We start from the raw sequence: 27,613 nt of genomic DNA, 5'->3' as shown, positions 1-27,613 counted from the left end.
TGAACAAACTTTGCTCAGCTGCTCGAGCTCTGAAGCACCTCAATTCCCTCTTCCGATCCCGATGTTCAGCGTGTTGGCTTTTCCTTTCATTTCCTTTTTTTCTTTATTTCCATTATTCTTTTGTGCTTTATTACTTTCATTGATATACCCTTCTGTCAAGTCATGTAATGTTGTTGTGTTTCTCCTGTCTTGTTCTGTCCTGTCTTTGTAAACAAATATGTTCACAAGAATCCTTTGAGTGGTTCACAACTTACAAGCATGCTTTTCAGTGGACCTCTCAATTCTTTCTTTTTCTTTCTCCAGACATAACTTTGTATTTTGCCGGTATGCATGTATAATTTTGTATTTGCTAACCATTATCTACTTTGTAAAGTCGAATACATGTCTATGTTATATCATCTGATTCATTTCGTGTTATGTTTGCCGAAAAGAAAGAAAGAATGAAATAAATGAAATGAATGAATGAATGAATGAATGAATGAAATGAAAAACCAGAGCGAATTGACAAAGAAAGAGGTCCCTGATTTCAAACTTCCCCAGGGTTGTCTGCATCTTTCACGGTGATTGTACAAAAACGTGTGCACATCTCGCCGTGACCGCTTAGTTTGCTATTGACACAACATGTGGCAATCTGCAGCAGACCAAAGTTCAATATCGTGGAATCACGTTCGAGCAGTGTTCTTGTTTGAAAATTCGCAAAAGGCACAGCAGATTCAAGCACTGCGCTGGAAACCACGCAAAGAGAGTATAGTGGTCAGGGATTTTCGAAAGAAAACCATGGATGCATTTAAAGCATTAACAACAGCCCTCAGCATAATACTTGCTGGTGTTGTATGGAATTCTGGTAATGCCAAGGCAGCGAATATTCTCTTGTCGGCCATCTACGGTGAGGGAAGTCATTTCCTTGCCATGTCAGCTATAGGTCGTAGCCTAGTGGATCGGGGTCACAATGTCACCTTCCTCATCAGCAGCGCTTACGAAGACAGAGCCAAAGACCCTAGGTTTTCCATGTTCTCCTTTGAGATGTTCGCGCATCCTGTACCCCTGGAAGAGGTGCGAGAAATGTTCCACGGATTTAACAAATACGCATTCGAAGATGCCGACGGGCAATTCTTGAAGCTCATGGATATGTTGATGGATAGATTTGTCAACGACTGCCGAGCGGTGATTACCGACGAGAAATTGATGCATCGGTTGGAGGTCGTCGACGCAATCGTCATGGACGTCGCATGGGCATGCGGTTTCTACATTCAGGAAATGCTGAAGCAAAATAGCGAAACACCGAAAAAGCTCGCTATGGTAGCTGTCGCGGCAACTCCGACATGGAGCGGATTTCTGGAAGCCTCGGGTTCAGGATTTAATCACGCGTACCAACCGGAATCAACGACTGCCTACAGTAATAGGATGACTTTCGTTCAGAGACTGAAAAATGTCTTGATATACGCCTTTTATCGTGTGTGGGTGGAATACACCTCAGCACCACCGTTTCGAGAGATGGGGAAGAGCGTAGGTCTGCCCAATTCCATACATCCGGTGTTCACCATCTCCAATTTCGATTTGTTCTTGCTGAGTGTGGACGGGTCATCCGACTTCCCCATGCCAACTTCCCCAAACCTCATTCGTGTTGGCGGACTCACTGTCACGCCCCCGACTTTTCTTAGTCAGGTGAGATTTTTGGAGAATGCATCTGCAGGACGTGCAAATTTGCATACATTTTTACAGAATATTACTACAATATTTCCATCTTACAGCATGCAGAGATTATATTTCTTTTTCCAGAATGTTATAGGTATTGCTGATCATTGCGCCATATGATTTTGATGGTACACACAAACTGTGTTGAGTTGCCTCCGTATGGATAAGTTGATGTAAGGCATTGTTATGGTAGACTAAAAAAGAAAATGAAAAAGAAAAGAAAAGTCTAGAGCATAGACTAAGAAAAAATATATAAGTATTGGATAAATAATCTGCTACTAAAGATTAAACTAGCACGAATGTTTGTAAACTTCTAACAGTTTTGACCAATACTGATCATTGGCTTAAAAATTGCACTGACATACAGAACAGAGCATTGTACGACAGGAAGCGACGTTTTCTATGATAATGACTAATGTATTAGATAAAATGTCGACATTGTCACTTGATTGGTTCACCTCTCGTGGATGATTATGCCTTTAAGTTAATATTTGTATGAAGAGGCACTTCTTTTGTTTTTCTCTCGGATGTCTCATCACTCCATATGACTTTTATGGAGAAAAATCAGATGAACCAAAATGGTAAAAATTCCACCAAAATCGATAACAGAAGGGAGGTATTTCATGTTAAAGCTTCAAGTATTTTAATCAGCGAATAGTGTATTAGCTTTGTGGATCAATGGCATACCTATGAGGGTATTGCGTATATACTGAACTCAATATAGAGCTACACATATAAATGAATATCGCTATTTTATGAAAACATAACGGACTTTTAAATTTGATAACTTAGTTTGAGACCCTATTTTAATGAAACCCCAACTAATATTTGTTTGACAGGGCTCCACTCAGGCCAATAATGAAGCTAAGTTGAACAAGACGTGAAATCATTTCACGTCAACTAGACTCACTAATTAAGATTGTCACTTAACTGGGACATAAGACTTATTCCAACCCTTTCAATTCAACACCACAGGAAGAGGGAATACAGGCCGAAGAAGTGTGGAAATGTAAGCTATCAGTGTTTGAAACCCGGTATCAAATTTAGAATCACTAACTGACGAAATAAGCACCCTTACTAATGCACTATAAAGCATGTGCTACCTCCCCCCCCCCAGAAAAAGAAGACACAAAACAACTTATTTCCACATTGATAATTTTTAAAATGATTAAGAAATCTGAATGCTAAGTGTATATTTCATGGACAGAAAACATAACTTCTTACCAATACCTTGAAGAAAACCCAGTTCGATCTGGTTAAGTGGTCACAGAGAAATATGGATTGTGTAAAACATATCATGGGTCCGTTCTTCCAAGTTAAGCACCCGGATGCTCTTGGCATTTTGTAAAGTGTGAGCGCAGTGGACAAAACTTGGAGGGAGGGGACTCCTGACATGCTCTACAAAGATCCCACTTTCTCTGTGACCACTGAAACAAATCGAATGGGGTTTTCTGAAAGATGTACGTAATAAGTTATAGTTTTTCACACATTGAAATTGCATTTTTATTGAATCACCACTTGCAAAGTTTTATTGTAGAAAATCTTATTGTAAGTTGTTGTTGTTGTTGTTGTCGTTATTCTTTTTTTTGGGGGGGGGGGGATATACAGTGTACGTTAGAGATTGATTATGCCATTTCGCGTTCTCAATATGCTTGTCCTTGCTTTGCTACCACTGGAGTACCATTGCAGGCCAACGCAACGACCTGTTCGTTTTACCACAGCGTAAGTGTGTGATTCCAGCTGACTGTTCTGCCAGTGATGAATATTGCATTTATGATGAATGGGAAGTCAATAACCAACACTGTCAACAATGTCTAACGTGCAGCGAATAGTATACTAGTAGGCCATGCTCTCAAAGGTCAATACCTTGTCAACCTTTGAACGTTGCGCCATCCACGTGTAAGCGACTGTTGTTGCGTGTACTGTGTGTACTTGAGAACTTGCGACGTCGATAGAGAATCTTGGTAGTAACATGTGAGGTCGAAACCACATGGTATTCATTTCGCTTGTGCTAGGATAAAATGGCTATAGGAGCCTTAATTTGACTGTCAGGAAATAGTCCTTCTAATGCCATTGTACTCTTTGTGTACGGTACATGATGAATGCCAATAGATACATCCTTGTATGCCTATTTTGCTTTCTTGGAGGGTGCGTGAACTCGGAGGTGTACGCAGCAAATGTTTTGATATCCGCCATTTATGGAGAGGGCAGCCATTTCCTGTCCGCGGCATCCATCGGACTTGCGCTTACGCAGCGTGGTCATAATGTGACGTGTTTGATTAGTAACGCTTACGCTCATCACACCAGGGACCCGAAATATGCCTCCTTTGTCTTCGAGGTGTTTGAGCATCGTGAACCGCCAGAGATCGTGCGCCAAGCCTTTTTCGATTTGAACAAGTATGCCTTCCAGGAGGAAACCAGCGGGCAATTCTTGGAGATCCAGAAGCACATGGCAAGGCGAACTGTGGATGACTGTGAATCCGTGATTTCCAACAAGGACATCCTGTCAAAGTTCCTCAGTGTTGACGTGTTGCTGATGGATGTCTCATGGCCATGTGGTCTCTATATCAAGGCCATGTTGGACAAGGAAAGGGCAGAGTCCAAAGAAGTGAGAATGGTAGCTCTGATTTCCACCCCTCCCTGGAGTGGATTCTTACAGGCGTCTGGTTCCTCTTTTAACTGGGCCTACCAATCCGAAACCATGAGCACCTTCTCCAACAGGATGGACTTCTGGCAGAGGATGTCCAACGTTTTCCACAGCTGTGTGATCAAGATGATTCTTAGATACGTCGCCACACCGCCGTACTTTCAAATGGAAAGAAACGTTGGTCTAGATATTAATATCAATCCATGGCTTGACTACGCTCATTTTGACCTATTCCTTCTGAATGTCGACTTTTCTTCCGAATTTCCGATCCCGCTGTCGCCTAGTACTATCGCCGTAGGTGGGCTCACAACTAGGCCATCGGCTGTTCTCGAACCGGTTAGTTATTTGCGAAGTGTAATCATTAACATAAAATTATCTGAGAACGTGAGCTGATAGAGTAAGCAGTGTTGATGATACATGACATGACATAATGATTTAAAGGGAAAGTGCTATTAAGTAGCAATTACAAAGTGGGTATGATGGCATCGGTAATGCATACTGATATCGCCAACGCCGTCTTTGATTATTTCTTTTTCTTCGCTGCTGCATAAGTTTTTTTTTTACTTCTATCATAAAACACAGTAACGTTAACTTCTTTTCTTTCTGCGTGACGAGCAGTTTGAAAATGTGAAGTCGCTTGTTCGCTAGGAGTTAGTCTATTAGTTCGTGTCAACGCAGAGAACTTCCTTTATTATGCATATCAATACATATACGATTACTATGTTATATTTATTTTGCTTATATGCCAAAAGCTTCATTGGCATCGCGGCATAAATTTATTGAGTTTTCTCTATTCTTGACAGGATTTTGTATCATCCCATCACCCTATATATGTTTTATTATTGCTTTGTTATCATCATTCTTACGAATTGCGAATATTCGGACGAGTACCTCCGTAGCGAAAAAAGGAGAGCACCTTTTATATTTTGTATTCTTTATTTTTGGAAAATATCAAGCAGTAGAATTTACTCGTGTTATTATACTTGTACTTCTTTTTCTTCTTAATCAGCCTCATTCACTCCTGAAGATACTTGCCGATGTTTGTTGTTTTATCATGTTCGAATCGAAACGACACGGCTGCATTTGCACTCACGTTAGCCTAAACAGATTTTACCACGCCTCACGCCTACACTCTCACCTAGTTATGAGGTACGATGCTCCAGCCGATATGACTACATCATGATACCTGCAGCCCCAGAATATTTATAGTATCGATCAATTATCTTCCAGTATCCTTTCTATCCTATGGTCAATGACGGGTGCTGTTCGTTATTCCGAAGGTTCGCTATTCCGAAGGTTCGTTATTCCGAAGGGTCGTTAATCCGAAACACACAAATTCCCTATACCTAGAGGTTCGTTATTCCGAGGGGTCGTTAATCCGAAACACACAAATTCCCTATACCTAGAGGTTCGTTAATCCGAAAATGAGAAAGGGTTCGTTAATCCGGACATTTGTGGCGTTATTCCGAAGGTTCAATATTCCGAAGATTCGTTAATCCGAAAATGAAATTCGGAAAAATGAACCTTCGGAATAACGAATCTTTGGATTAAAGAGCATTCGGAATAACGAACATTCGGAATAACGAGCTGTAACCGTCAATGACAGCCTACGGGGATCAGTTTCTGACATGACTCCTATGCAAACTGCAACAATTATAGGTACTGCACTGTCAGGTAATGCTTTGCGTGAACCTGTGTAGAGCCTACTGAGAGTCCAGATTGAAGCCGAGTCCAAGAAGAGTAGCTTTTCTGATGCATTAAGATAAAGTGTCGATATCATTACTTAACACAATCTGGCCAATACATGTATATAATATATATATATATATATATATATATATATATATATATATATATATATATATTTACATATACATGCATACATTCCTATATAGGGCCTACATACATAATTATAAATTTATAGTTACACATGATTATCTATAATTATATATACAGTATAATAATAAGAGTACGCTCCTATATCATTTTAGATATGAGGAAAAGGAGAACGGTGTGTATCTTTTAGATTATCATTGCTGTTCCTTCTTTCTTGACAATAAGTGCATGAGTTGAAAAACTGGTCTCTGCCAGGAATTTATCTGGGTTTTTGGCATGGAAGCTATCATTTGTAAATACGTGCATATTACAGTTTATACATGTATAGATAACCACAAACTCGCACACGACAGTTCAGTCGAATAAAATTTCCGGTCTCCCTATAGTCCGCTGACCACAGGTTTACAGCGTATAAAAGCCTTGCCCGTGACTGTGTGACTTTCATTTACGAGTATCTTTCAGAAGAAAAAAAAATGAAAGGAAGGAAATGCAGTCAAGAGCCTTCACCTTTTGGCATTTATTCCATGTGGTTTTGGAGTCACAGCCCATCATGGAAGCTGATCGATTGACTCATTTTCACACTCTCTCGTCCTGTATCATGCCAGTGTATGGGAGAGAAAACCATTCGTCGCGTGTGACTTGTTGCCGAAACCCTAAGTGAATATTGGAATCTATAGGATACAATACCCGCCCACCCCCCAAGAAAAAACAAAACAAAACAAAAAACAAAAACACACACAAAAAAAACACACAATACAATAGGAAGGGAAATTAGCTGTTTCGCTGCATTTTCGTGTCCTTTAGTAGCATTCACAACGACGATGCTTCAAGAGATGAATGTAAAGAGAAAAGCAGAGTCACGGTGTGACATGGCGAAGAGGATAGAAAAAGAGAAAGTGTTTCGAGCACTACCTGCTTTCCGAACACCTTTCACGGTCTGTGCACAATCACTAAGCGGAGCTCCGGTACTCATTTGTAAGAAGGGAGAGTGAACAAGAATTGTATACAGGCCTGCCTGTCTACTGGATGAATTGTTTTCTAAATTCAGTGAAAAGCAAATGTCGTGTCACCGTGACATTGTGTTGGCCATGTTGAATGCTTTTACATAAATACTGTCATATCACGACTCAAATATGCTGGGTAGACGAGAAGTCATCGGTGTCGTTCTCGTAATCGTTGCCACTTCGATCTCTGAGATGGTCAACCCGACAGAAGGAGCCAACATCCTCGTGTCTGCCCTGTATGGGGAGGGAAGTCACTTTCTCGCTGCCGCTGTCTTCGGCCAAAGTCTGGTCGAGCGTGGTCATAACGTGAGCTTTCTCATCAGCAGCGCATACCGACATCGCGCCGAGGATCCACGGTTCTCCAACTTCACCTTCGAAATTTTCAGACACGAAATCCCCGACGAGGAGGTCCGCGTGACCATCAATGCCATGAACGAAATGGCCTTCCTTCAGAGGAATTTACAATTTATGACCATGTATCGTCGCCTGGGAACGCGGCTCCTGCACGACTGCAAGACAGTTCTGAAAGATACGTCCTTTATGCGCAGATTAGAAGTTTATGACGCTATTGTGATGGACTTAGCGTGGTTTTGCGGTCTCTTCATCAAAGATGCTATCGCCCAAAATACCAATCGTACGAAACTTACCAAAATGATACTTATGTTGGCAACACCCCCGCCAGGTTTTGTCTTCAGCGCTGCCGGGACCAGCTCCAACCCCGCCTTGGTCCCCGAAGTCACAACCGGGTTTTCGCCCGACATGAACTTTTTTCAGAGAATGCAGAATTGGTTCTACTCCATGGCAATTAATGTGGTCACCGTTCTCGTGACCAACCCCGTCCTCACGGACTTGAGAGAGGGTACTGGCCTGGACGGAGGCTTTGACTTTTTCAAGTCGTGTTCAGAATTCGATTTGTTCCTGCTCAATCTTGACCAGTCATCAGACTTCCCCTTCCCTCTCTCTCCCAATATGATCAGAATCGGTGGACTAACAGCGCACGAAGCAGAGCAACTAGATACGGTAAGATATTGATAGGCCTACATCCAACCCACGAGATGTAGACGCCCATGTAGAACCTATAATCCCTCCCCTACCTCTCTCTTTTATGCACCGCCTCATTTTTTGTTTTGTTTCAGCAGCCCAGACTCTCACAGTGAGTATGCAAATGCTGTGGACATGTAAATACCTGACACAGAGCCACATTGATAGCCACATGGGTTTTTCTCTTGCGTGCAGAATGCACTGCACATCTGAGCCACGAAAAATCAATACGTGCTGTAGACAGTTCACGACGTGGAAGAGCAATAATACAATGGGTAACCTTAGAAATGCTGAAAGTCTTAGCCCCACACGTTTATGTACTGGAAGGTTCCCTGAAATGCAAATGCATGTTGATTTGAGTCGATTTATGACACCCTCAATATCACTTTTGCAGGTGAAACCAATATCTAGAAACATTCCATATGTTTACCAACAAATTTTTCTTCTATTTTTCTTCAGATTACTATTAACTATTACATGTATTGAGTCTGTTGAATTTTTGTTGCGTATCGTTAAGGGTGGCAAACGTACACCTCATTTGAAAGCTGGACACGCTCTCTCTCAGACTTACCTATTTATTACGCGTTGTCTGAGCGTAGATTCAGAAAACGTGAAAATTGTCAGTGATATTAAGCGTAGTCTTTCTTATGATACCTCTGAGTGTATTTTAGTAGAATAGAAAAAAAAATGGCAACAACCTAGCAACTTCAGGTCTCGAGTGAAATAAGGTAGTCTACTTTTACATAAAGCACAAAAGACTCTGAATCGTTCGTGTGTTTCGTACATTTGTTTAAAAAAAATCTCTTAAACACGTGTCTGTAATACTTATGGAGAATCATTTACAGGTGCATGTGTTGAAACCTGAAGGGCCTGTGGGTTGGTCGGGCACTTGTTAGAAACCTTATCAGGAAATAGCGAGAAATACAGACACCATGCGATAGCTTCCTTCGTAGGGTAATGTCGAACATGAGAACGAAATACACTTACCTGTAATGATGGCATCGTTCACGAAGAATGGGTTCTCATACTGTTGGGGTTACCCTGGCCTAATAAATCACCACCATGTTCCGTTATCTATTCAAAATGATAAATTCCTGCGTCGAGTTGTTTTTATCGCGACTGATTGACAAATCATTTGCAATAAATCGATAACAATCTCCCGTTATTTTTGCTACAATTAGGATACAATGATATTGCTTATACAGTGAAATGATGGTGTTCATGATAATATTACCACTATTTTCATTATACCATCATAAATGAAAGTGATGAAAGTTTATCATTCTGTATTAGGACAATTGTTTTGACAACCACCATTTACATAAACCTTTTCAGCAGTATATTATATTTCGGTCTACGAAATTTCGATTCAATTTCCAAATTGGGAGTAGGGAATGGAAAGGGGTTTGTTAGTGGGAAGATTGTGGCCTTGCAGTAATCCAGGGAGTAGTCCAGCTCATTATGGCCTTCCCACCTCCCTGATTATTGTGAAGAATCTATCGAGTTTATAGTCAGAAGATGAGTAGATGAGGAGAGTAGATATTTGCCACTGCTGCGCACTATGTGTAGCTATCGCTTTGTTGCATTGGGTGTGCATGGGCGTGACCCAATCTCCTTCATCACAGTGCTAATAGCCTAACGTTTAAAGCGGAATGAAACCGAATTGTAGCACACATGTAGATTGTATGAATGCAGCTACATTTAGTAGAACACCTCGGTGACAGATTAAGGACAATTGGACAATCTGTTCAAAAGTATTGATTTTTTAAGAATGCTTTGGGGCAGCCATCAATGGATCGGAAGACTTCTACAGTTTGTGACGTCACATATCAGGAATGATACAAAAAATATAAAAAGCAAGATATTTTCACTTTTCTAGCATAATGAAAGAGAACTTGATTTACATGTACCTCATTCAGAAAGTAATGAGAATGATATTACCCTAAATATGAAGTCGAGGGATCAGGAGTGTGTAAAATTGTCATTAAAAAGAAAATGAAATTTTGTGGAATTCCCCGTAAAATATATTTTCTCGTCAAAACTGAACTAGTCTTGTTGTCCAGCGATGACTGCACAGAACTTTAAAAATCCATTTACATTTTGATGGGATTGCCCGATTTTCCTCAAACCTTCGCTAATGCTTTCTACCGTTATGGCTGCATTCACTTTATCCACATGTACATTTGAGTTTCATTCCCCTTTGAAAGAAATCAAAACAGATAGCTCAACCTATATGATATACGGCGTGTAAACCTCTCTTTTCAGAAGTGCATGAGTTCACAGTTGCGCGATAATAACTTAAATGAGTTAGAAAGTATCTCCGTTGTCGATCTTGTAAGAGTGAACATGATATAATAAAGTTTATTGGTGCCACAAGAAAGAATTTGTGGCATCTGCTCCCGTCTTATGGAGTTAATTTCGCTGCTCTCCATCAATTCAAGCTTCATTTCAATATTGTTATGGTTTGTTCATGTTATCTATACCTTTCTGTGCATCACAATAGTAGGACTATAGTGAGGGCGCATACTAATTGCTTTTTATTATTATACCAATTTTATTATTACTGTTACTACTACTACTACTACTACTACTACTACTACTACTACTACTACTACTATACTACTATCACATTTAGCATGGCCTGGATTATCACTTCTGCTCCCAGTGGTATTACGATCATTCTGACAGATACATGTCCTCATAGTCATACTATGACTGCTGGAAGAGGAAGCAATCTACGAGGGTTAGTCTCTCTATCCCCCGTCGTATACCTTGCAAACAATGGCCTGAAAGAAGGTCAGGGAAAGTGAACCTGTCGATGACCTTTGACTTCCCTCGCGGTTCTGATATACTTGGACTTTGAGCCCCTGCCGTGCGTCTGACAAGAGTAAAGTCAGTCAAGTTAACCATCAGGCAAAGTTGCATGTATAACCATTGAAGAGTCTTTGAGTTCAGATTTTTCCGAACCCCCTTTTTTTTCACTGTAACTCCGTTTCCCGATGTTTTCATCACCGGGCACACCCGTCGTCTATGCATAAATGTTTTACAGCAGATGATAATTTTCAATAGAAACAAAATGTGTGTGTGTGTGTGGGGGGGGGGGGGGGTGAATAAACAAAATTATATTCTTTCAGATACTAGGAGAATTCAGTGTTTTTGTGTATACGATGGGTTCACTTCAAAAAGAAAGGACGTTTTCTTCTCAAACTCCTCCAAGAGGCCCTAAAAGGAAGACTATACTGTGAGTCAAATCTGCACGTGTTGTGTGAATCCATGCTCAGCACCCGGAAAAATGTTGTCTCTCGAACTTTATAAGAAAGGTTAACTTGCCTCCAAATACAATTAGGTGAAATTATAGAGAGATTGAACTTCAACGATCTAGTTCCCACTTTGCGGGAAAATTTTCATATCATTTAATTAAAAATAAGAATGAAATTGTTATTTATGGACAATGTGACAAAATTGTAGTATCTGTTACCTCTTAATCCACCAGCACGTTTTCACTGTGTAGACCTAAAATGTTTATGGAGATCAGGGAGGTGACCCTCCCTCTGGAGATGGAGCGAAGGGGGAGTGTCCCCCCCCCCCCCCCCACGTGAGGGAGCTTGTGCATTTTTAACGTTTATATTAAAGGGGCATTCCGGACGATTTTCATAATTTCACATCATGAAGTACATAAATCAACAGCTCCATGTATAGATTCGTGGAATTTATTGTGGTCCTTGAGCAGAGAAACCAATAAATTGAAAATCTTAAACAAATTACACTGAACAGTGTTGATGACATCAGAGCCTCATATATTTCATAAATGTAGCAGTGTAATTCCATTACAATACCACTTGCTCAACAAGTTCACCTGTGAAAAATCTATGCATGCCTTCTTCTTTTGTTCTGCTTCCTGGAGCCCCAACTCATGCATTCTTATCATGCTTATGGTGAGGCTGGCATGTCATCATCCTTGTTCATTGCAATTTGTTATAAATTTTGAAAACATTCTCATTCCTTATCCCAATCACTATAAATTCTGAAACTCTGTACTCAGTTTAACTGATTTAAAGCTGTTCAAATGTAAAAGTCTGAAAATCATCCGGAGGTCCCCTTTAAACGATCGAATGCCCATTTTGTTGGAATATTTGGGGAAATATACGTACAGTAGTATCTATATACGTAGATACGGACTTTATGGCGTAAGAATGAAACATAAATAATCCTCTTTGCTAGTGATTAAATCAAATAGACTTGTTTCACTTCGATACCAAAAAAATCCAAAAGATTTTGCGGCACAGAGGTCTCACGAATCAAATTATATGCTTTATTCAGTTGAAAAGAAAATCGTTGTGCCTTTGCTGATCAATAAAGATCACATGCGAAACGCTCTCTGTACATGTATATAGGGCCAATGTTTGAGTCGAAATCGTAAGGTTAACTGTTTGCGAATCTTAGAACTTGAATACACATGCATATTATTTTTGTGTAACAATGACAATTCTTGCGGCTCGTCTGGTGTGTGTTTTTTCCACGTACCAAAGAGCAATTTATTCCCACTTTCTTCAGCTCTTTATGCTTGAATGCCATAGACAGTGAACACTGGTAAACCTATAGAGTGTCCGTACGTGTCTGCGCCAATCAATGCTACCCTTTAAAACGAGAAATCTCAGAGTCGTTTCAGAAGTACTGTACTTCCTTTAGTGCAGACGAGATATGAAATTACTTATGCACATAATGGTGCTAAAGGTCCTGTGTAGTGAAACAAGGCCCGCTTGCCCTCGAAAACCTTCATAGGAAGGGACTATCCATAGGATATGCTACACGTTTGGTCGCCATGCTGTTGTCACTGATGGTGCACGTCGGCACTTACAATACTACCAGTACATACTACACATAGCGTACGCATTTCGAAAAAAAGAGAAAAATGTATACATGCGGACTTATGTGGGAGATATGGAATTATGTGCGTTTCCAGCGTAGCATGATACGTATATTTATTGGCCCTCGATGATAACTACAAAAGTGCCGTGCATAAGATATGGTAACCATGGCTTTCTGTCGCGCAGTTGGATCTAAACTTGGATTTTATGCTTTCATGCTGTTAGGGTGCATTGAACTGCCTGCTGTGATAGCTGAAAATATTCTGATATCAGCTATCTATGGCGAGGGTAGCCATTTCCTAGCTGCAGCGTCCGTCGGCGAGAGCCTTGTAGAGCGGGGTCACAACATCACAGCTTTGATCAGCAACGCCTTCGAGCATCGCGCGAGTGATCCGAAGTACGCCAACTTCTCCTTCGAGATCTTTCAGCATGCCGTTCCCGTAGAGGAGGTACGGGATCACTTCCACAAGGCCAACACGTTGGTGTTGCGAGAAGATGAAATTTCAGAGGGATTCGCGTTCCTGGAGCTTGGCTTCCAGCGATGGGTGGACGACTGCGAAATGGTGCTCCGCGATAAACAGCTCATGCAGAAGCTCGAGCGCATGGACGTGATGATTGTTGACATCACATGGCCATGTGCCATGTACATCAAGGCCGCTTTGGAGAAGGACTTCAAATCAACGCGACGACGCACCATGGTGTGTATCGCGCCTTCCGGTCCCTTTGGCGGTCTCCTGCGAACTATGGGTACTCCAGTTAACATCGCCTACCAGCCAGAAGTGACATCCGGTCTAACAAACCGGATGTCGTTTAAAGAGAGATTGATGAACCTAATGATGTCTGTGATGATTCCCATCGTCGGAAACATGATCTCGACGTCACGATTTGTCGAGATGGCCCAGAGGGTTGGCCTGGACGAGTTCAACATCCACCCCCTTCATTCCTTTGCAGATTTCGACCTTCTTTTATTGAACGTGCAATTCGCAAGCGACTACCCATTTCCTCTAACACCAAACATCATCCCCGTAGGAGGCTTAACTATCCGCCCTGTGCAGAAGCTGAGTAAGGTGAATTTGTCGTAAAAAGAAATACGATTGTACTCACCAAAAAGTTCTTCACCTTAAAGTGCGGGGGAAATTACACAGCAGTACATATGCACCTCCCTGGTACATTGTACTAGGTGTTACAAAAATAAATCCCACATGTGATTCTTAATCGTTCAAAAACTGTATATCAGATTATACTGACATTGATATGAGCAATAGCTGAATACTGTACAATTTGTTGGAGGTAATTTAAGAATGATAGCATAAATTAGTTTCATTAAATTCAAGATTCATTTTAAGTTAGGTTTCAGATTTTGCTCTGTTTTTAACCCTCTGTATAAATTTCACTTTTGCACAGGGGTCAATTGGTGTGTATGGGAGCGTGTGGTTAACACCCTCACAATTGATGGTCCTGAACAATGGCCAGGATTGGAACGCTCTATTACTACATATTCATGAGAAATTCCACTATCACAACTAGTCTTTATTCATCCTGAAATGCAGTACATGAAAGCACATGAAAACTTGTGCTTTTTTTCCCCATGTGCATGCATTTTACTCTTTACCATGAATTCAGACTAGCAGTACGCTGGGCAATCCATCATGAATTATTAATAAAGCATTAATGTGCCTTGGAGCAAGAGTCCAGGGGGGCATTTCATCAACGAGTTCGTCGGAGTTTTCACCGACAAATTTGCTATCAGCCACTCAGACGCAAGGATTTCATTAGCTTTTAACAGTTGTCAGTGTAAATCCTTGCGTCTGATTGGCTGATAGCAAATTTGTCGGTGAAAACCTCCGACGAACTTTTTGATGAAACGCCCCCCTGAAGCTATAGTCAGCAGAGCTCTAAACAGGTGGCATTCGTGGTATTCATGTCTGTTGTTCAGGGTCATTGTAAGCACACACTTGCATACACATCATTGGTTCTTGGTAAAGTTCAGTTTTGTACAAAGTGTTCAAATTTGACCAAAATGTGGAACTTAACTTTAAAATTAATCATGAATTTAACAAAACTGATTCATGCTCTCATATTCAAATCACCTCCAACTAAATTGTGCACTATGCAGCGATTACTCATGTCAATGACAGTGTTATCTGATGTACTAATGGGATTTTTTTTTTTCGTAATAATACTTCCTTTTGAATACACACACATGCCCACACACACACACGCCAACACATACTCAAAGAAAAAAACGTAAGACAATACACTCGACATTGCTTATAAGACATTTCTCTGATGGCACGTGACGGTGCAAGTAAAAAAAAATATCAGAAAGCAAAACAGCGGGCAGGGTCCGTTCATAAAAAGGCTATTTGGTCAAGGTCAGATGTTGTACATGACAATAATGGGTGTAGGACACCCACCGGTAATTTTCCCCCTTTTGTACCTGATGAATAAAATGTTGTAAAGAAGGTATACTAAAGCTCGTCTGTAATCAAAACCAACGCATCTCGCAAGTATAATGCGTATACTATACAATGCTTTACCCTCTTATGCTCTCTGTGCCATTAATTCAAACGTGCACAAATCCCTCCCATATACCTTTGGAACACAAAATAGATGAAGCACACAAAGGGTTAGGATACCTTGTGTGAAAATCACTGTTAAAGCAGACTTGATTAGTTTTGCACTGATTTTCCCCTCTTTTTTAAGCATGAGCATGAAGCATATCTGTATTGGTATTATGGTCGTGTGTACACAAGTTTGTTGGGGGGGGGGGGGGTGGGGGACAGTTTCGAAATATTTCCAGTTTTGCCACCTTTGTGACATTGATTATTAGACACAAAGGACTTAATATGATATAAAAGACTTAATATAATATCATTGTCTCAATTTCATATGAACGGATTATGGTTGCCTCCACATCATGTACTAGCATTTCCCACTTGTAATCCTTTAATAATTATTGTTAAAAAAAAACTATATACAGTCAAACCTATCTATAGCGGCCACCCAAGGGAAACGAAAAGAGTGGCCGTTATAGACAGGTGGCCGCTATAGACAGGTTATCCAACTTTGTGTGCATTGCCTACATGTACACATGTATCATCGCTGTATATATCTGTAAGTAGGCCTACTTGTGTGTACATGTCTGTGCATAACGTATGCAGACGTGTGTTTCATGCACTGGACAATGCCGGTGTTTATCACCGGTTGCACAGTATAGCTTGTGTACAGTCATGAAGAAAGCTTAAACGCTAGTGCTTTATTATGACTGAGTACTGAATGCAGCAGCGGCGATCACTGAACGTTGCCCATGAATGACTGGCACGGCTACAAAGGAGAAAAACACGCTGAATTATCAGCTGGGTGGAGGTGTTTCATAGAGCTGTTCGTTAAGTTACGAACAACTTACGAGCGACTGGTGATCAGTTCTTGTGCTGAATTATGGAAATTCTGATGAAGTATAGCACATCAGAACTGATCACCAGTCGCTCGCAAGTTGTTCGTAACTTTACGAACAGCTTTATGAAACAGGGCCTGGCTACGGCTCCATTGGGTCTGTGGCCGCTATAGACAGGTTAAAGTCTACCGCGGGAAGCAAAATTTGTGGCCGCTGGCCTCGGTAGACAGGGCTTTTCTCTCGGGGTATTTCTCAGTGGCCGCTATTTAAAAGGCAGGTTTGACTGTATCAGATAACACTGACATTGATATGAGCAATAGCTGAATAGTGTACAATTTTGTTGGAGGTAATTAAAAAGAAATGAAAGCATAATTCAGTTTTATTAAATTCAAGCTTTAGGGTTCAGACTTTGCTCTATTTTCAACCCTCCGTACAAAACTTTAACTTTACACAGGGGTCAATTGGTGTGTATGGGTATGTGGTTACAATCGGACAATGGTCCTAATAACCGGGATTTGACTGGTCTATTATAAATTCGTGAGAAATTCCACTTTCACAGCTGTGTATAGTCTTCACTCTTTACTTTTTTCATGTGTATGCATTTTATCCTTGCATGAATTCAGACTAGCAGTACCCAGGGTAAACCATTATGAATTATTAATAAAGCATTCACATGCCTTGGAGCAAGAGTCCAGAAGGCTTGTCAGCAGAACTCTGAAAAGGTGGCATTCGTGATATTCATGTCTATAAAAGGGTCATTGTCAGCACACACTCAATAGGCGTTTTCACATCAGCCCGATGTTTCGAAATAGCGCGCTATTTTCTGACTTGGGAAGTTAAAAAATATCTCGTGCTTGGATTTTTATCGGGCTGATGTGAAAACGCCTATTGGTTCCTGTGTAAAGTTCAGTTTTGTACAGAGGGTACAAATTTGACCAAAGTCTGGGACTTAACGTTAGATTTAATCTTGCATTTTTTGAAACTGATTCATGCTTTCATAGTCAAATCACCTCCAAGTAAATTGTACACTATTCAGCTATTACTCATATCAATGACAGTGTCATCTGTTAAATAGTTTTCGAACTATCAAGAATCACCTAGTATAGGCACAAATAGCAGTCATATGCAATGAATTATAAGATCACGCTTTCCGACATCTGGTTGAAACTTGTTTAAACACAACTCCATCGTGATTTTTTTAAAAAATCTAATGCTATGTGAACTCCTGACGTCTATTAATTTTCATTCTCTCTCCCTACCCTCTCTCTCTTTTTCCCTCTCTTCCCCCTCTGTCTCTGCAGGAGCTTGAAGAGTTTGTCCAGAGCTCCGGCGAGCATGGTGTAGTCGTCTTCAGTCTCGGTACCTACCTGGCGTCGATCACCGTCATCAGACCCGACCTCGTGAGGATGTTTTCCGACGCCTTTGCAAAGCTCCCGCAGAAGGTGATCTGGCAGTTGAAGGAGCTACCCGACTACGACCTACCGCCAAACGTTAAGACGATGCCATGGCTGCCGCAGAACGACCTACTGGGTAAGATAATCCCCCTCCCCCCCCCCCCCCTTCTTCATCAACCGACAAGGCCACTTGTCGCGGCTCTTCTTCGTAATAACTCCCCACCCCCATCCCCCCCCAAAAAAAATAAACAAACAAACAAACAGAGCAAAACAAAACAAAACAAAACAAAACAAAAACCAAACCACTTGTCTCTTATCAATATACCGTATAGGCATAACATTATTCAGCGCGAGGTTGCTCTTTTGAACGAAGTCACAAACTATGAGTCGTGAAATGCCAGGTAAAAAAACATGTTGTCAGTTTATTGCGAGGTAGAAAATAATTCTTGTTTTTATACCTATATGAATATCTATGTGTTTGAAGTAAAAATGAAACACAAATATTATTCTATCCTGCTCCTGGCCCCATTTCATAAAAAGATGTTAGAATAGCAACTCTTCCTGGAATGGCAACTTCCAATAGTAACAGCCAATCAGGAAGCTGGATTCTTGTCGTTACCATGACAATTGCCATCCCAGCAGGAGTTGCTATCATATCAACTTTTTATGAAACCGGACCCTGATTCTCTACTTCTACCACTGCTACTTATATCGCAAGTACGGTATTGCCCCCTCGACTATGAAATTTATAATATTATAAATACCACCCCTTCGTCTTTCCGATTCATATTTTCCACTGTCATGTATCTTAAATACCCAGAGAATTTGTCTGCAAAGTAAAGACATAGAAAGTTTTGATATCGTTCATCATCTATTTCATTTGTTTAATGTCTCCGCCACGAAGTGTCACCGGAGGTATTATGTTTTCGGGTTGTCCGTCCGTCCTTCTGTCCTTCCATCCTTCGTCTTTCCGTCCGTCCGTAACCAATATTATGGACAGAGTAACTTAAGAACCATTTGAAGTATCAAAATGAAAACTTGGAATTATTATGTATGTATGAGTGAACGAAGAGTGGCTATCAACTTTAAGGTGTATCTGCTTAAATTTCATTATTTCCTCCTCATCTCTGCAATGAATAAATTTGTCTTCATAAAACTTAATGTATAAGTGCATTACCTGATAAAGATTCTCAGAGGAAAGTTTTGGACCATTGTTTCAAAGGTCATAGGTCGAGTGGAAATGCTAAAAAAAAATCACGTTTCTCTCTCGATATCTTGGAAACGGCTCAAGGCATTTTCATGAAACATTATGAATTTACGGTTGGCAATGATTCATATGGCCACAAATCATCTTAAAAAATTCTATTGTCTAGCGCTGAAATTACAATATTTTCTACATACCTTGGAACTTCCTCAATATAATTATATGCATGTAATTATACAATAAACAATGAAACTAGGTATGTACATGCATCACTTTACAATGATTGTGTAGGGAAAGATTTTCCTACCAGAGTATTGTGAATAATTGATGTTACCAGCTATTTACCAGTTGTAAGTATTTGAAGAAAGTTGTTGGCCATGGGGTCAAAGGGTAAGGATCCAATGTTAAGTTACAATGTTAAAATTCCCGAATACTTATTCTCTTTAAAACAATTGAGCCATCTAAATGAAATCTCGTTCATGGCATATATATATTTACCACATTTTGGGTTGTAGCATCAAAATTTCAAACATGTTGTTTCAATATTTTTCCGATCATGTGACAGTATATCGTCTCACATTGTCAAGATGAACTATAAAACTAGTGAAAGAATAGCTCGAAATGATGGATGCTTACTAGTCGCCGTAAAGACATTTCTTTTTTTATCTTATGTCCTAACTTTGAAATATGTATTCTTATATTGTTTGGTCTCCATTCTTATGATGCTTTATTCATTGATAACAGAAAGAAAAATGTCAAAGCAAACTAAGAGTTCAAAACCAATTTTAAACCGTGGATTACTTATAAGAACTATCATCTATGTCCATTTTTCCTCAAGTGTGCTCGTTATCGAGCCCCTCAAAAAAAAAAAAACACAGTTCTTAAAATTTAGGAAAACAAAGGCAAAAACACAATGTATCCTCTAAGATTAGATGTGTTCTATAGTATAGTGATAAACTAACTTGTATCTCTCTACCAACTTTCTATACCAGGTCACCCTAAGACGCGCGCCTTCATGTATCAGGGCGGGAACAACGGTTTCCAGGAGGCCTCCTACCATGGCGTTCCCGTGGTCGTCATCCCACTCCACGGTGACCAGTACGACGTCGCCGCCAGGATCGAAGCCAGAGGAATGGGGAAAAAGATAGATAAGCAGGATCTCAGCACCGAGCTCATATACGAGACGCTCACCGAGGTTATCAATAACCCAAGGTTAGCTTTAAGAGAGAGAGAGAGAGAGACAGACAGACAGAGAGACAGGTTTTAGATTGTTATTTAATAAAATTAAAGGGATCGTATAGTTTTGGTTGAGACCTAATTTCAAGTTTCTAACATTTTTGGTGAGATAATGAGGAACCTCTAATAAAATATGAAAGAGCATGTAATTCTATGAGGAATTCAACGTTTATTTGATGAAAATTGGTTTTGAAATGGCTGAGATATCCAAAAAAGAGCAATTCTAATAAAGTGTGGGACCCACACTTTATTATGATCGCTTTGTTTTATTTTGTTTTTGGATGTTTCAGTCATTCCAAACCCGATTTTCATCAAATAAACTTTGAATTCCTCTTAAAATAGTATGCTATGTACTATATCATAAGTGTTTTCTTGGTATCTCGCAAAAATTTAAAGGCTCAATTTTCATCTCCACCAATTACTGTACCATCCCTTTAAATGGCAACTGATGTAGACAAAAGAAGGCTGTTTTGACAAAAAAAAAAAATCACATATTTTTCCGCTTGTACAGTCAAGCATCACTACGTAAAATATAGAATAGGCAGTAAGTTGGATTTTTAGTCTTCAAATGGCTTGTGCTTAAAGGGACTGTACAGTACTGGTTGAGGTGGAGATTCATGTTTTGAACATTCCTAAGTATGATAATGAGAAACCTTTTATGAAATATGAAAGAGCATGTAATTCTAAGAAGGATTCAACATTTATTTGATGAAAATTGATTTTCAAATGGCTGAGATATCCAAAAAGTGATAATAAAAGGAGACAGGCCACGCTTTTATTAGGATCTCTTTGTTTCACCTTGTTTTTGGATATCTCAGCCATTTCTAAATCGATTTTCATCAAATAAACTTTTGATACCCCTTAGAATTGCATGCTGTTTGACATCTCATAGAGTGGTTTCTGAATATCTCGCAAAACGTTAAAAGCTAAATCCTCACCTCAACCAGAACTGTACACACCCTTTAACGTTCTTTGGGATATGCTCAAGAATTGTAATTGTGATCAACTTTATGTAGCAGTTTACCGACAAAACAAACGTTGATGCGACAGAAGTGTTTTTTCCGCTTGCCTAATCAAGAATGACAAGGTATGTTGTCGATAGAAAAGCCAGTTTGATTTCTTTTTTATTGTTGTTTGCGTGTAGGCATGATTCTTTTGATATGCCGAAAAGAAAGAGAAAAACAGATTTATGATGCGGTTAGAACAGTTTTGTAGTCTACGTGTATGTGTGTGTGTGTACTTGATACACATTTTCTTGGATAATTTTTTTGAAGAAAAATGAGCAAGCTGTAACACGGCACCCGGGATATGGTCAGGTCTTACGCCAGTGTTCACCTATATTAGAATGGTATTAGAACGATATTATCACCCTTTCTCCCATACTCCCGAAATCTGCAAAAACACGTAAACGGAAATTCTTACGGCAAAATTACGTAGATTGCAAAGATTACAGAATAATATTGGGCTCCTCGCATTATCATTAAGGTGAAAATACATCTCTCATTCCTAGCTGTTAAAGTCTCTTCACTTGTTCTTAGTAAAAAAAAAAGAAATGGGTTGTATTCAAGACATACTGTTGTTTTTGTTTTACTTACACATCCAAGCACCAAGATACCTCAAAAGAAATAATGGACAAATTGTTTACTCGTTCTTGTATACGTTCTAGTACCCACCCGTTTCCAGTCCCCGAACTCACTGTAAATTTTGATATCGTGCTTTCACTCACTGTGACGGCAACAAAGGAATGGAAAAAATACACCACTTTCATGAAATCTTGACGTTCATTAGGCTTACATGCCATTTCAGAAATTTTCGAAAAATGATCTTTTCCCCCAGCAGTATCAATTTTTATATAATGTTTTGGTACATGTGTACTTTCTAACAGCTGTGATATCTAGTCGAATTATTATGTATTGCGTATCTAAACTCGCAGTAATGTTAATGATCATTGTTAATGATCATAATCATCATCATCATAATTTTGTCATTCAACTTCATATTCCGAGCATTCAATTTTACGCATTCCACGCTCGCAGGATGCACAGAAGCAGCAGCTAAATTTATAATCCGGTCATCCAAAGTCACTATCCATTCGAGTCTAGATAGGGGCATGCATTTCGGCAATGAACATTCAAATTCATTTTAAGCCGGCGACATAGTCTCGTCGGTCATTCCAATTCGTGAAAAGGCAGCCATGCTCCAAATAAGTGCATTCATTTCAAAAGAAGTATGGTATTAAGTTCCCTTCGGCCCGAGTAGGTGTGTCTTTTTCACTTAAGCCCCGGTCACACAGCGCTTTACGGCTAAATCACGGCCAAAACCCGTCTAAATGTGGTCTCCCGTGAAGCAGACGATGTTGTTCGCGTTGATGTCGAGTTTAAGACGAGCTACGGTCGATTTATAGACGTGGCAGGACGCGGGGAAAACTCGGAACGGCGTCGGACGCGGTAAAAAGTTTTGAACTGCTCACAATTTTACTCCGCGGACAACCACGGGTGGCACAAGTGGTAAAGATCGACGTGCAACACACGTGAAACGCACGTGATAATCCGTGTTCCGGCAGTGATTAAAACTTGGGGAGACGCGGTAAGACGCGAAAATTTAGCGGGCAGAGCACGGTCATCTGACGCGTGTTACGCGCTGGTAGCACTGGAAATAGCGTGTGTTTAGCGGCTTATCACTGACAAATTGATTTTTCCGCGTACATGCACGTGGCTGGACGTGGTTAGCCGTGCTTAGGCAGTGCTTCAGCAGTGGAACAGCCGCCAACGGCCATACCCCGTACAAAGCACGGCCAAACCAAAATTGACCAAAAAATTACCACTTACGACCACATCCATCACATTTTCATAACTTTTTATACGTGATTTAGACGTGGAGTGCTGTGTGACCGGGGTATTAGCCTTGATTAGATTGGGCTTCATGATGAAGATTATTTATTTTGCCGTATATGATAGGTCCACCTATTCATTTTAAAATGTTACTTTACTTGACAAGGGTAAAATGCTAACCCGGACGTTGTGGTACATGATGCACTGTATTACATACAAACGAGCATATTTGGAGAGAAGTTGATTGACACCTTCGAGAAAAACAATTTCGAGTACATTGAAACTGGTAATATAAACATTGTATACACCTCGTTTGTTGTTTGATATCTTATCAATTTCCATCATGACTATTTGAGATCACGTGGGTCATTTTTTCTTTAAATTGATGCATTGTGTGGTTAGTGTTGGGCGTTGTCCTATCAAGTACATGCGGTGCCATCAACTCGCATGTTTGAATTTTCTTTGTGCTCTTTGGATGCACTGCAAATCGGACCTTATCTTATAAAATGTTTTGAAATGAAACCCAAGAATACGTAAACACAGAACAATACAGAAACTTTGAATATAATCTTATTGTTTTGAATATAAGCCTTTCTGGGTTGTGTATACCTATGTGCCTCTTCCTATACCTAGATCCTCACCCCATTTTCGCTTCTTCAAAAATCGATTCTTTTTCTCTTCATTAAACTGATGAAAGAAGTAGGAAAATGATCACCCTGATAAATGAAATTGAACGTCCTAAACAAGCTCTGCGGGAATTTGAAAGCACGAGTATAGGAAGTATGCAGTGCTAGTATCTAAAAGTTGAACGCACACGCGTGAATTTGATTTGACGAAAACTAAATAAATCTCCCATAAATATAATTGATTGCTCGAATTCTGAATTTGAATGCCCGAATGTTTTTGTGTGCGTGCGCTGTGTTTATTTGAAGGCATATGTAAAATGGAGTGACCGGGAAAACCTATAGTGATAATATGTTGATAATGACGAGATGATTTTAATAGTACTCATAATGATGATGATAATAATACTGATAATAATAATAATAATAATAATAACAATAACAATAATAATAATAACAGATAAGTAAACGTTGCTATTTTTTAAACTATTGTGCCCACCCATGAGCAAATACATGTGTTCATAAGTTCACAACATGTTCTACACACAGCTACACTACCGTCGCGAAGAAAGTGTCGGCCATTAACAAAGACCAGCCTATGAGGGCGCCCGAGCGTGCTGCCTTTTGGATCGAGCACGTCATCAAGTTCGGCGGCGATTACATGCGGTCACCGGCCAACGAGCTGAACTTCTTCCAGTACCACTTAATCGACGTCATTGCCTTCCTCATTGCCGTGTTCGTCGCCGTTCTCCTAGTCCTTTTCTTTACACTTCGATTTTGCTTACGGTTATGCTGTCGCATGATAGGATGGGGCGGTCCCACAAAATCAAAGAAGGATTAGGTGTTACAATCAAAGTGTTTAATCTCTGTGATCACAACAGTAATTACTTCGCTCTATTCATCTTTAAAACTCGGTGTAAGTTTGTTTTGTTTTGCTTTTGTTTTTTAGCTCACTTTCTCTCCTTCTTTCTCCACTTTATTAGTTCGGTTACTCAGTCTCTTTCTGTTTCTTTCCACTTACACCCCTGCAATATTTTTTTTTAAAGATAAAATTTTGCCGGAGTCAATTGCACGATTTATGTAAGTATGACGCCATGATAAAGAATGCTGTTTTACAATGTCTTTCATCTCATCCCCCGCTTGATCAAGGAGGAAACTGAAGTATGTTCTGCTATGCAAATCCTTATATCGATTCCTTGAGTGAGTGTTGCTTGTAGTGTAGGAAAGCCCCCTAGCTCCTTCTTCTTTCGACCTACACTCGTCTTGACACGAGAGATGTCAACTGTTGTGTGTTCGTGCCATGGTCAATAATGGTGCATCACTATGCTGAAGTTCAGTATCGTTAGTGGTCGTTGCAGTGCATGTAGTAAGGCAAGCGCAATGCTATACTTCGGTTCTGAGGTGTACCATCTTCTGCTCCGTCGTTACGTTATGCCCAACATTACGTCGTCCAACACCGCGAACATTCCTTCACATTTGCGATACATGTATAAGCTATCATCTCTAGCCCATTAGAGGAGAAATACTATGACAGGGAAAATTCATGAGCAATCCTTTGTACTCTCAACTCGTTACTTTTCGCATGTCTGTTTTAAATGTATCTTCGAATAATTTGATGGAATTTATTTCAAAATGACAGTGTGTTCAGGGGGAAATGATAAAATCCAAATAAGCATCAATGTGTAATGTGTCTTGCATTCTTTAAACATTCCTTTGCCAATGAGTCAAATATGCACGGATTTCACACATAAACCTATGGACAGGTAATAATGTGGCGCATAGGGGGTTAATATACAAATAATGACTGCCATGAGGGGCACAGTTAAAATTATGGGCCCAAAGTGATGTGAAAACCATAACTATGCCCGAAGCGAAGCTGAGGGCATAGTTCTGATTTTCACATCACCGAGGGCCTACATAATTTTAACTGTGCCCCGAATATCAAGCTGTCATTATTTGTTTTATATACCGAAAATATAGATTCCGAAATATAGACACCGAAAATATAGATTCTAGTCTCTTTTACAGCACTCGTAATCAACGCTGATCGACAGCGCGGCGGTCGTATTATTGGTGCGTACATAATATTTATTGTGAGTGATCTATGTGTACGGGGTTGCGACTGTCTCCAAACCTATTTACAGGGCACAGTTGATTCTATGCCCCGGGCGCAGTAAATCATGACGTCATTTCGATCAAAAATGGGGCACAGCTATTTTCATGACTCCACTTTTAACCAATCAGATGAGAGGAATCTATATTTAGAGGTATATAATAGTTCCTATGCGATCACCATTAATTTAATGTCTTCATGGGTATGTGTGTGAGATAGAAATGAAATGACGTAAAAGGTGAACAAGTCATGATGTGGGCCTGAAGAAGCAGTTCGTGTTTTGATGATGGCCTCCAGGTGTGACATCCGAACATGATTCGTTGGTTAGGTGTCCTGATCTGTCATAACTTTGCTTGATATCAAATAACAGTGAGATGCATGTATAACACTATCATGGAGGAAGTGCATTAAAAAAGAACAAAGCAAAACTGTGCATTTTTTTTTTGTATAGAGAAAATGAAATGATAAATTCAGTATACGTTACAGATTTGTGTGTCCTGTGTTTGATAATTACCTATGAGGAAAGTACTAGTAACTTAATTCTGCAGCTGACAATCAATGTATCGTGTAACCATAATTAACCCTTCGATTAATTCCAGGTTTCGTGCACTGTCAACTTCTTGTAATTGTAGCGAGAAGTAAATTTCATACGATTTTGATAAGATTGTCATACTCTTCCTTGTTGATTGTATCGTCATTTTCGTGTTAGATTTTATCTGGGGCACTACCACGTGGCGGATTTAAATAAAAGAACTACCATTCGAAAGTCATATCTTATAATAAAATGAGCTTTAGAATCTCTTTAATCTGATTGATCAATTGTCATGCATTGATTTTTTTTTTCTAATCCAAACTGAGCCATGCGTCCGGTAATAACCTTTTATAATGCTGTATGTGTACCGGACGCATGATAGAAAAAAAGGTTGTATTTCATGAATTCATGGGCCCATTTCACAACACGACTGATGCACAGGCCTACTGCGTGGATCGGTGAAAATTGGATGCTCTCGTTTAACTTTAGAACAGTCTAAAACCCACTCGCTGCGCTCGTGGGTTTAAACAGTTCCAAAGTTAAACTCGCGCATTTTAAATGCCTTTAACACTTGATGATTTGATGTTGTTTGTGATCGATCTAATTCTCATCCGGTTAAAGATATTCTCTTACCAGACCGTTCCAATATCCGGTCAGGACGAGCAGGATATTCTGGGTGCAACAAGCACTACATTGCACACTGTATAGTAGGCCTTTAGTTTCTCAAGGCGCTCTCTGCTACTACAGTGTATATCCTTCAGTCAAACGCACATTACTCTCTATGACAGGCAGCTTGCATAATGAATATAGCCTTCTGTTGCTCTGAGAGCTAATGATGTAGAGGTACGCTATAGTACAGTAGTCGAGGAGAACTGTACCTTAAGCAAAGGCTATCCATGCTCAGTGTGAGATGAATGTGTTGTTTTGTTCTTTTGAAATCTGTAAATTTTTGCTCCATGTACATCGTATTTGTTAATCTGTAAGCTTGCAAGTTCGTGTTCACCCTTCCTATTACATGTAGGTCCTTCTTTTCTTGTCTTAGAAAACTGCAAGTTGAATAACCATTTGCATTATGCTAATGTGTGCATATCAAAGAGTCGATTGGTTTATGTGTTTTTAAAATTTAGTCAAATAGAAGATGATTTATATGTCCTGCTACTTGGTGAAAGAAGGTATTTACAGAGCTATTAAA

The 27,613-nt window shown here is 39.9% G+C and overlaps 1 protein-coding gene across 3 annotated transcripts; it reads left to right on the top strand.

Annotated features, from left to right (window-relative positions):
• The first annotated feature begins 627 nt into the window (after positions 1-627).
• On the top strand, positions 628-27,448 carry LOC139725169 (UDP-glucuronosyltransferase 2C1-like). Of its 3 annotated transcripts, none has more exons than XM_071636262.1 (4): positions 628-1,665; positions 17,790-18,018; positions 20,079-20,298; positions 24,326-27,448. In XM_071636262.1, the coding sequence occupies exons 1-4, from the start codon at positions 778-780 to the stop codon at positions 24,615-24,617; spliced, it is 1,629 nt and encodes a 542-aa protein (XP_071492363.1). In that variant the 5' UTR covers positions 628-777; the 3' UTR covers positions 24,618-27,448. The 3 variants fall into 3 exon arrangements, with proteins under 3 accessions (XP_071492363.1, XP_071492362.1, XP_071492361.1); XM_071636261.1 differs by lacking the exon at positions 628-1,665 and adding an exon at positions 3,683-4,678; XM_071636260.1 differs by lacking the exon at positions 628-1,665 and adding an exon at positions 13,085-14,158.
• Positions 27,449-27,613: the final 165 nt, after the last annotated feature.

The sequence above is a fragment of the Diadema antillarum genome, unplaced genomic scaffold (genome assembly GCF_040938485.1).
Source record: "Diadema antillarum isolate AM-2024a unplaced genomic scaffold, OU_Dant_1.0 seq00000017_RagTag, whole genome shotgun sequence".
Taxonomy (NCBI): domain Eukaryota; kingdom Metazoa; phylum Echinodermata; class Echinoidea; order Diadematoida; family Diadematidae; genus Diadema; species Diadema antillarum.
Note: the sequence above shows the minus strand (reverse complement) of the source record. Positions and strands in the feature narration are given on the sequence as shown.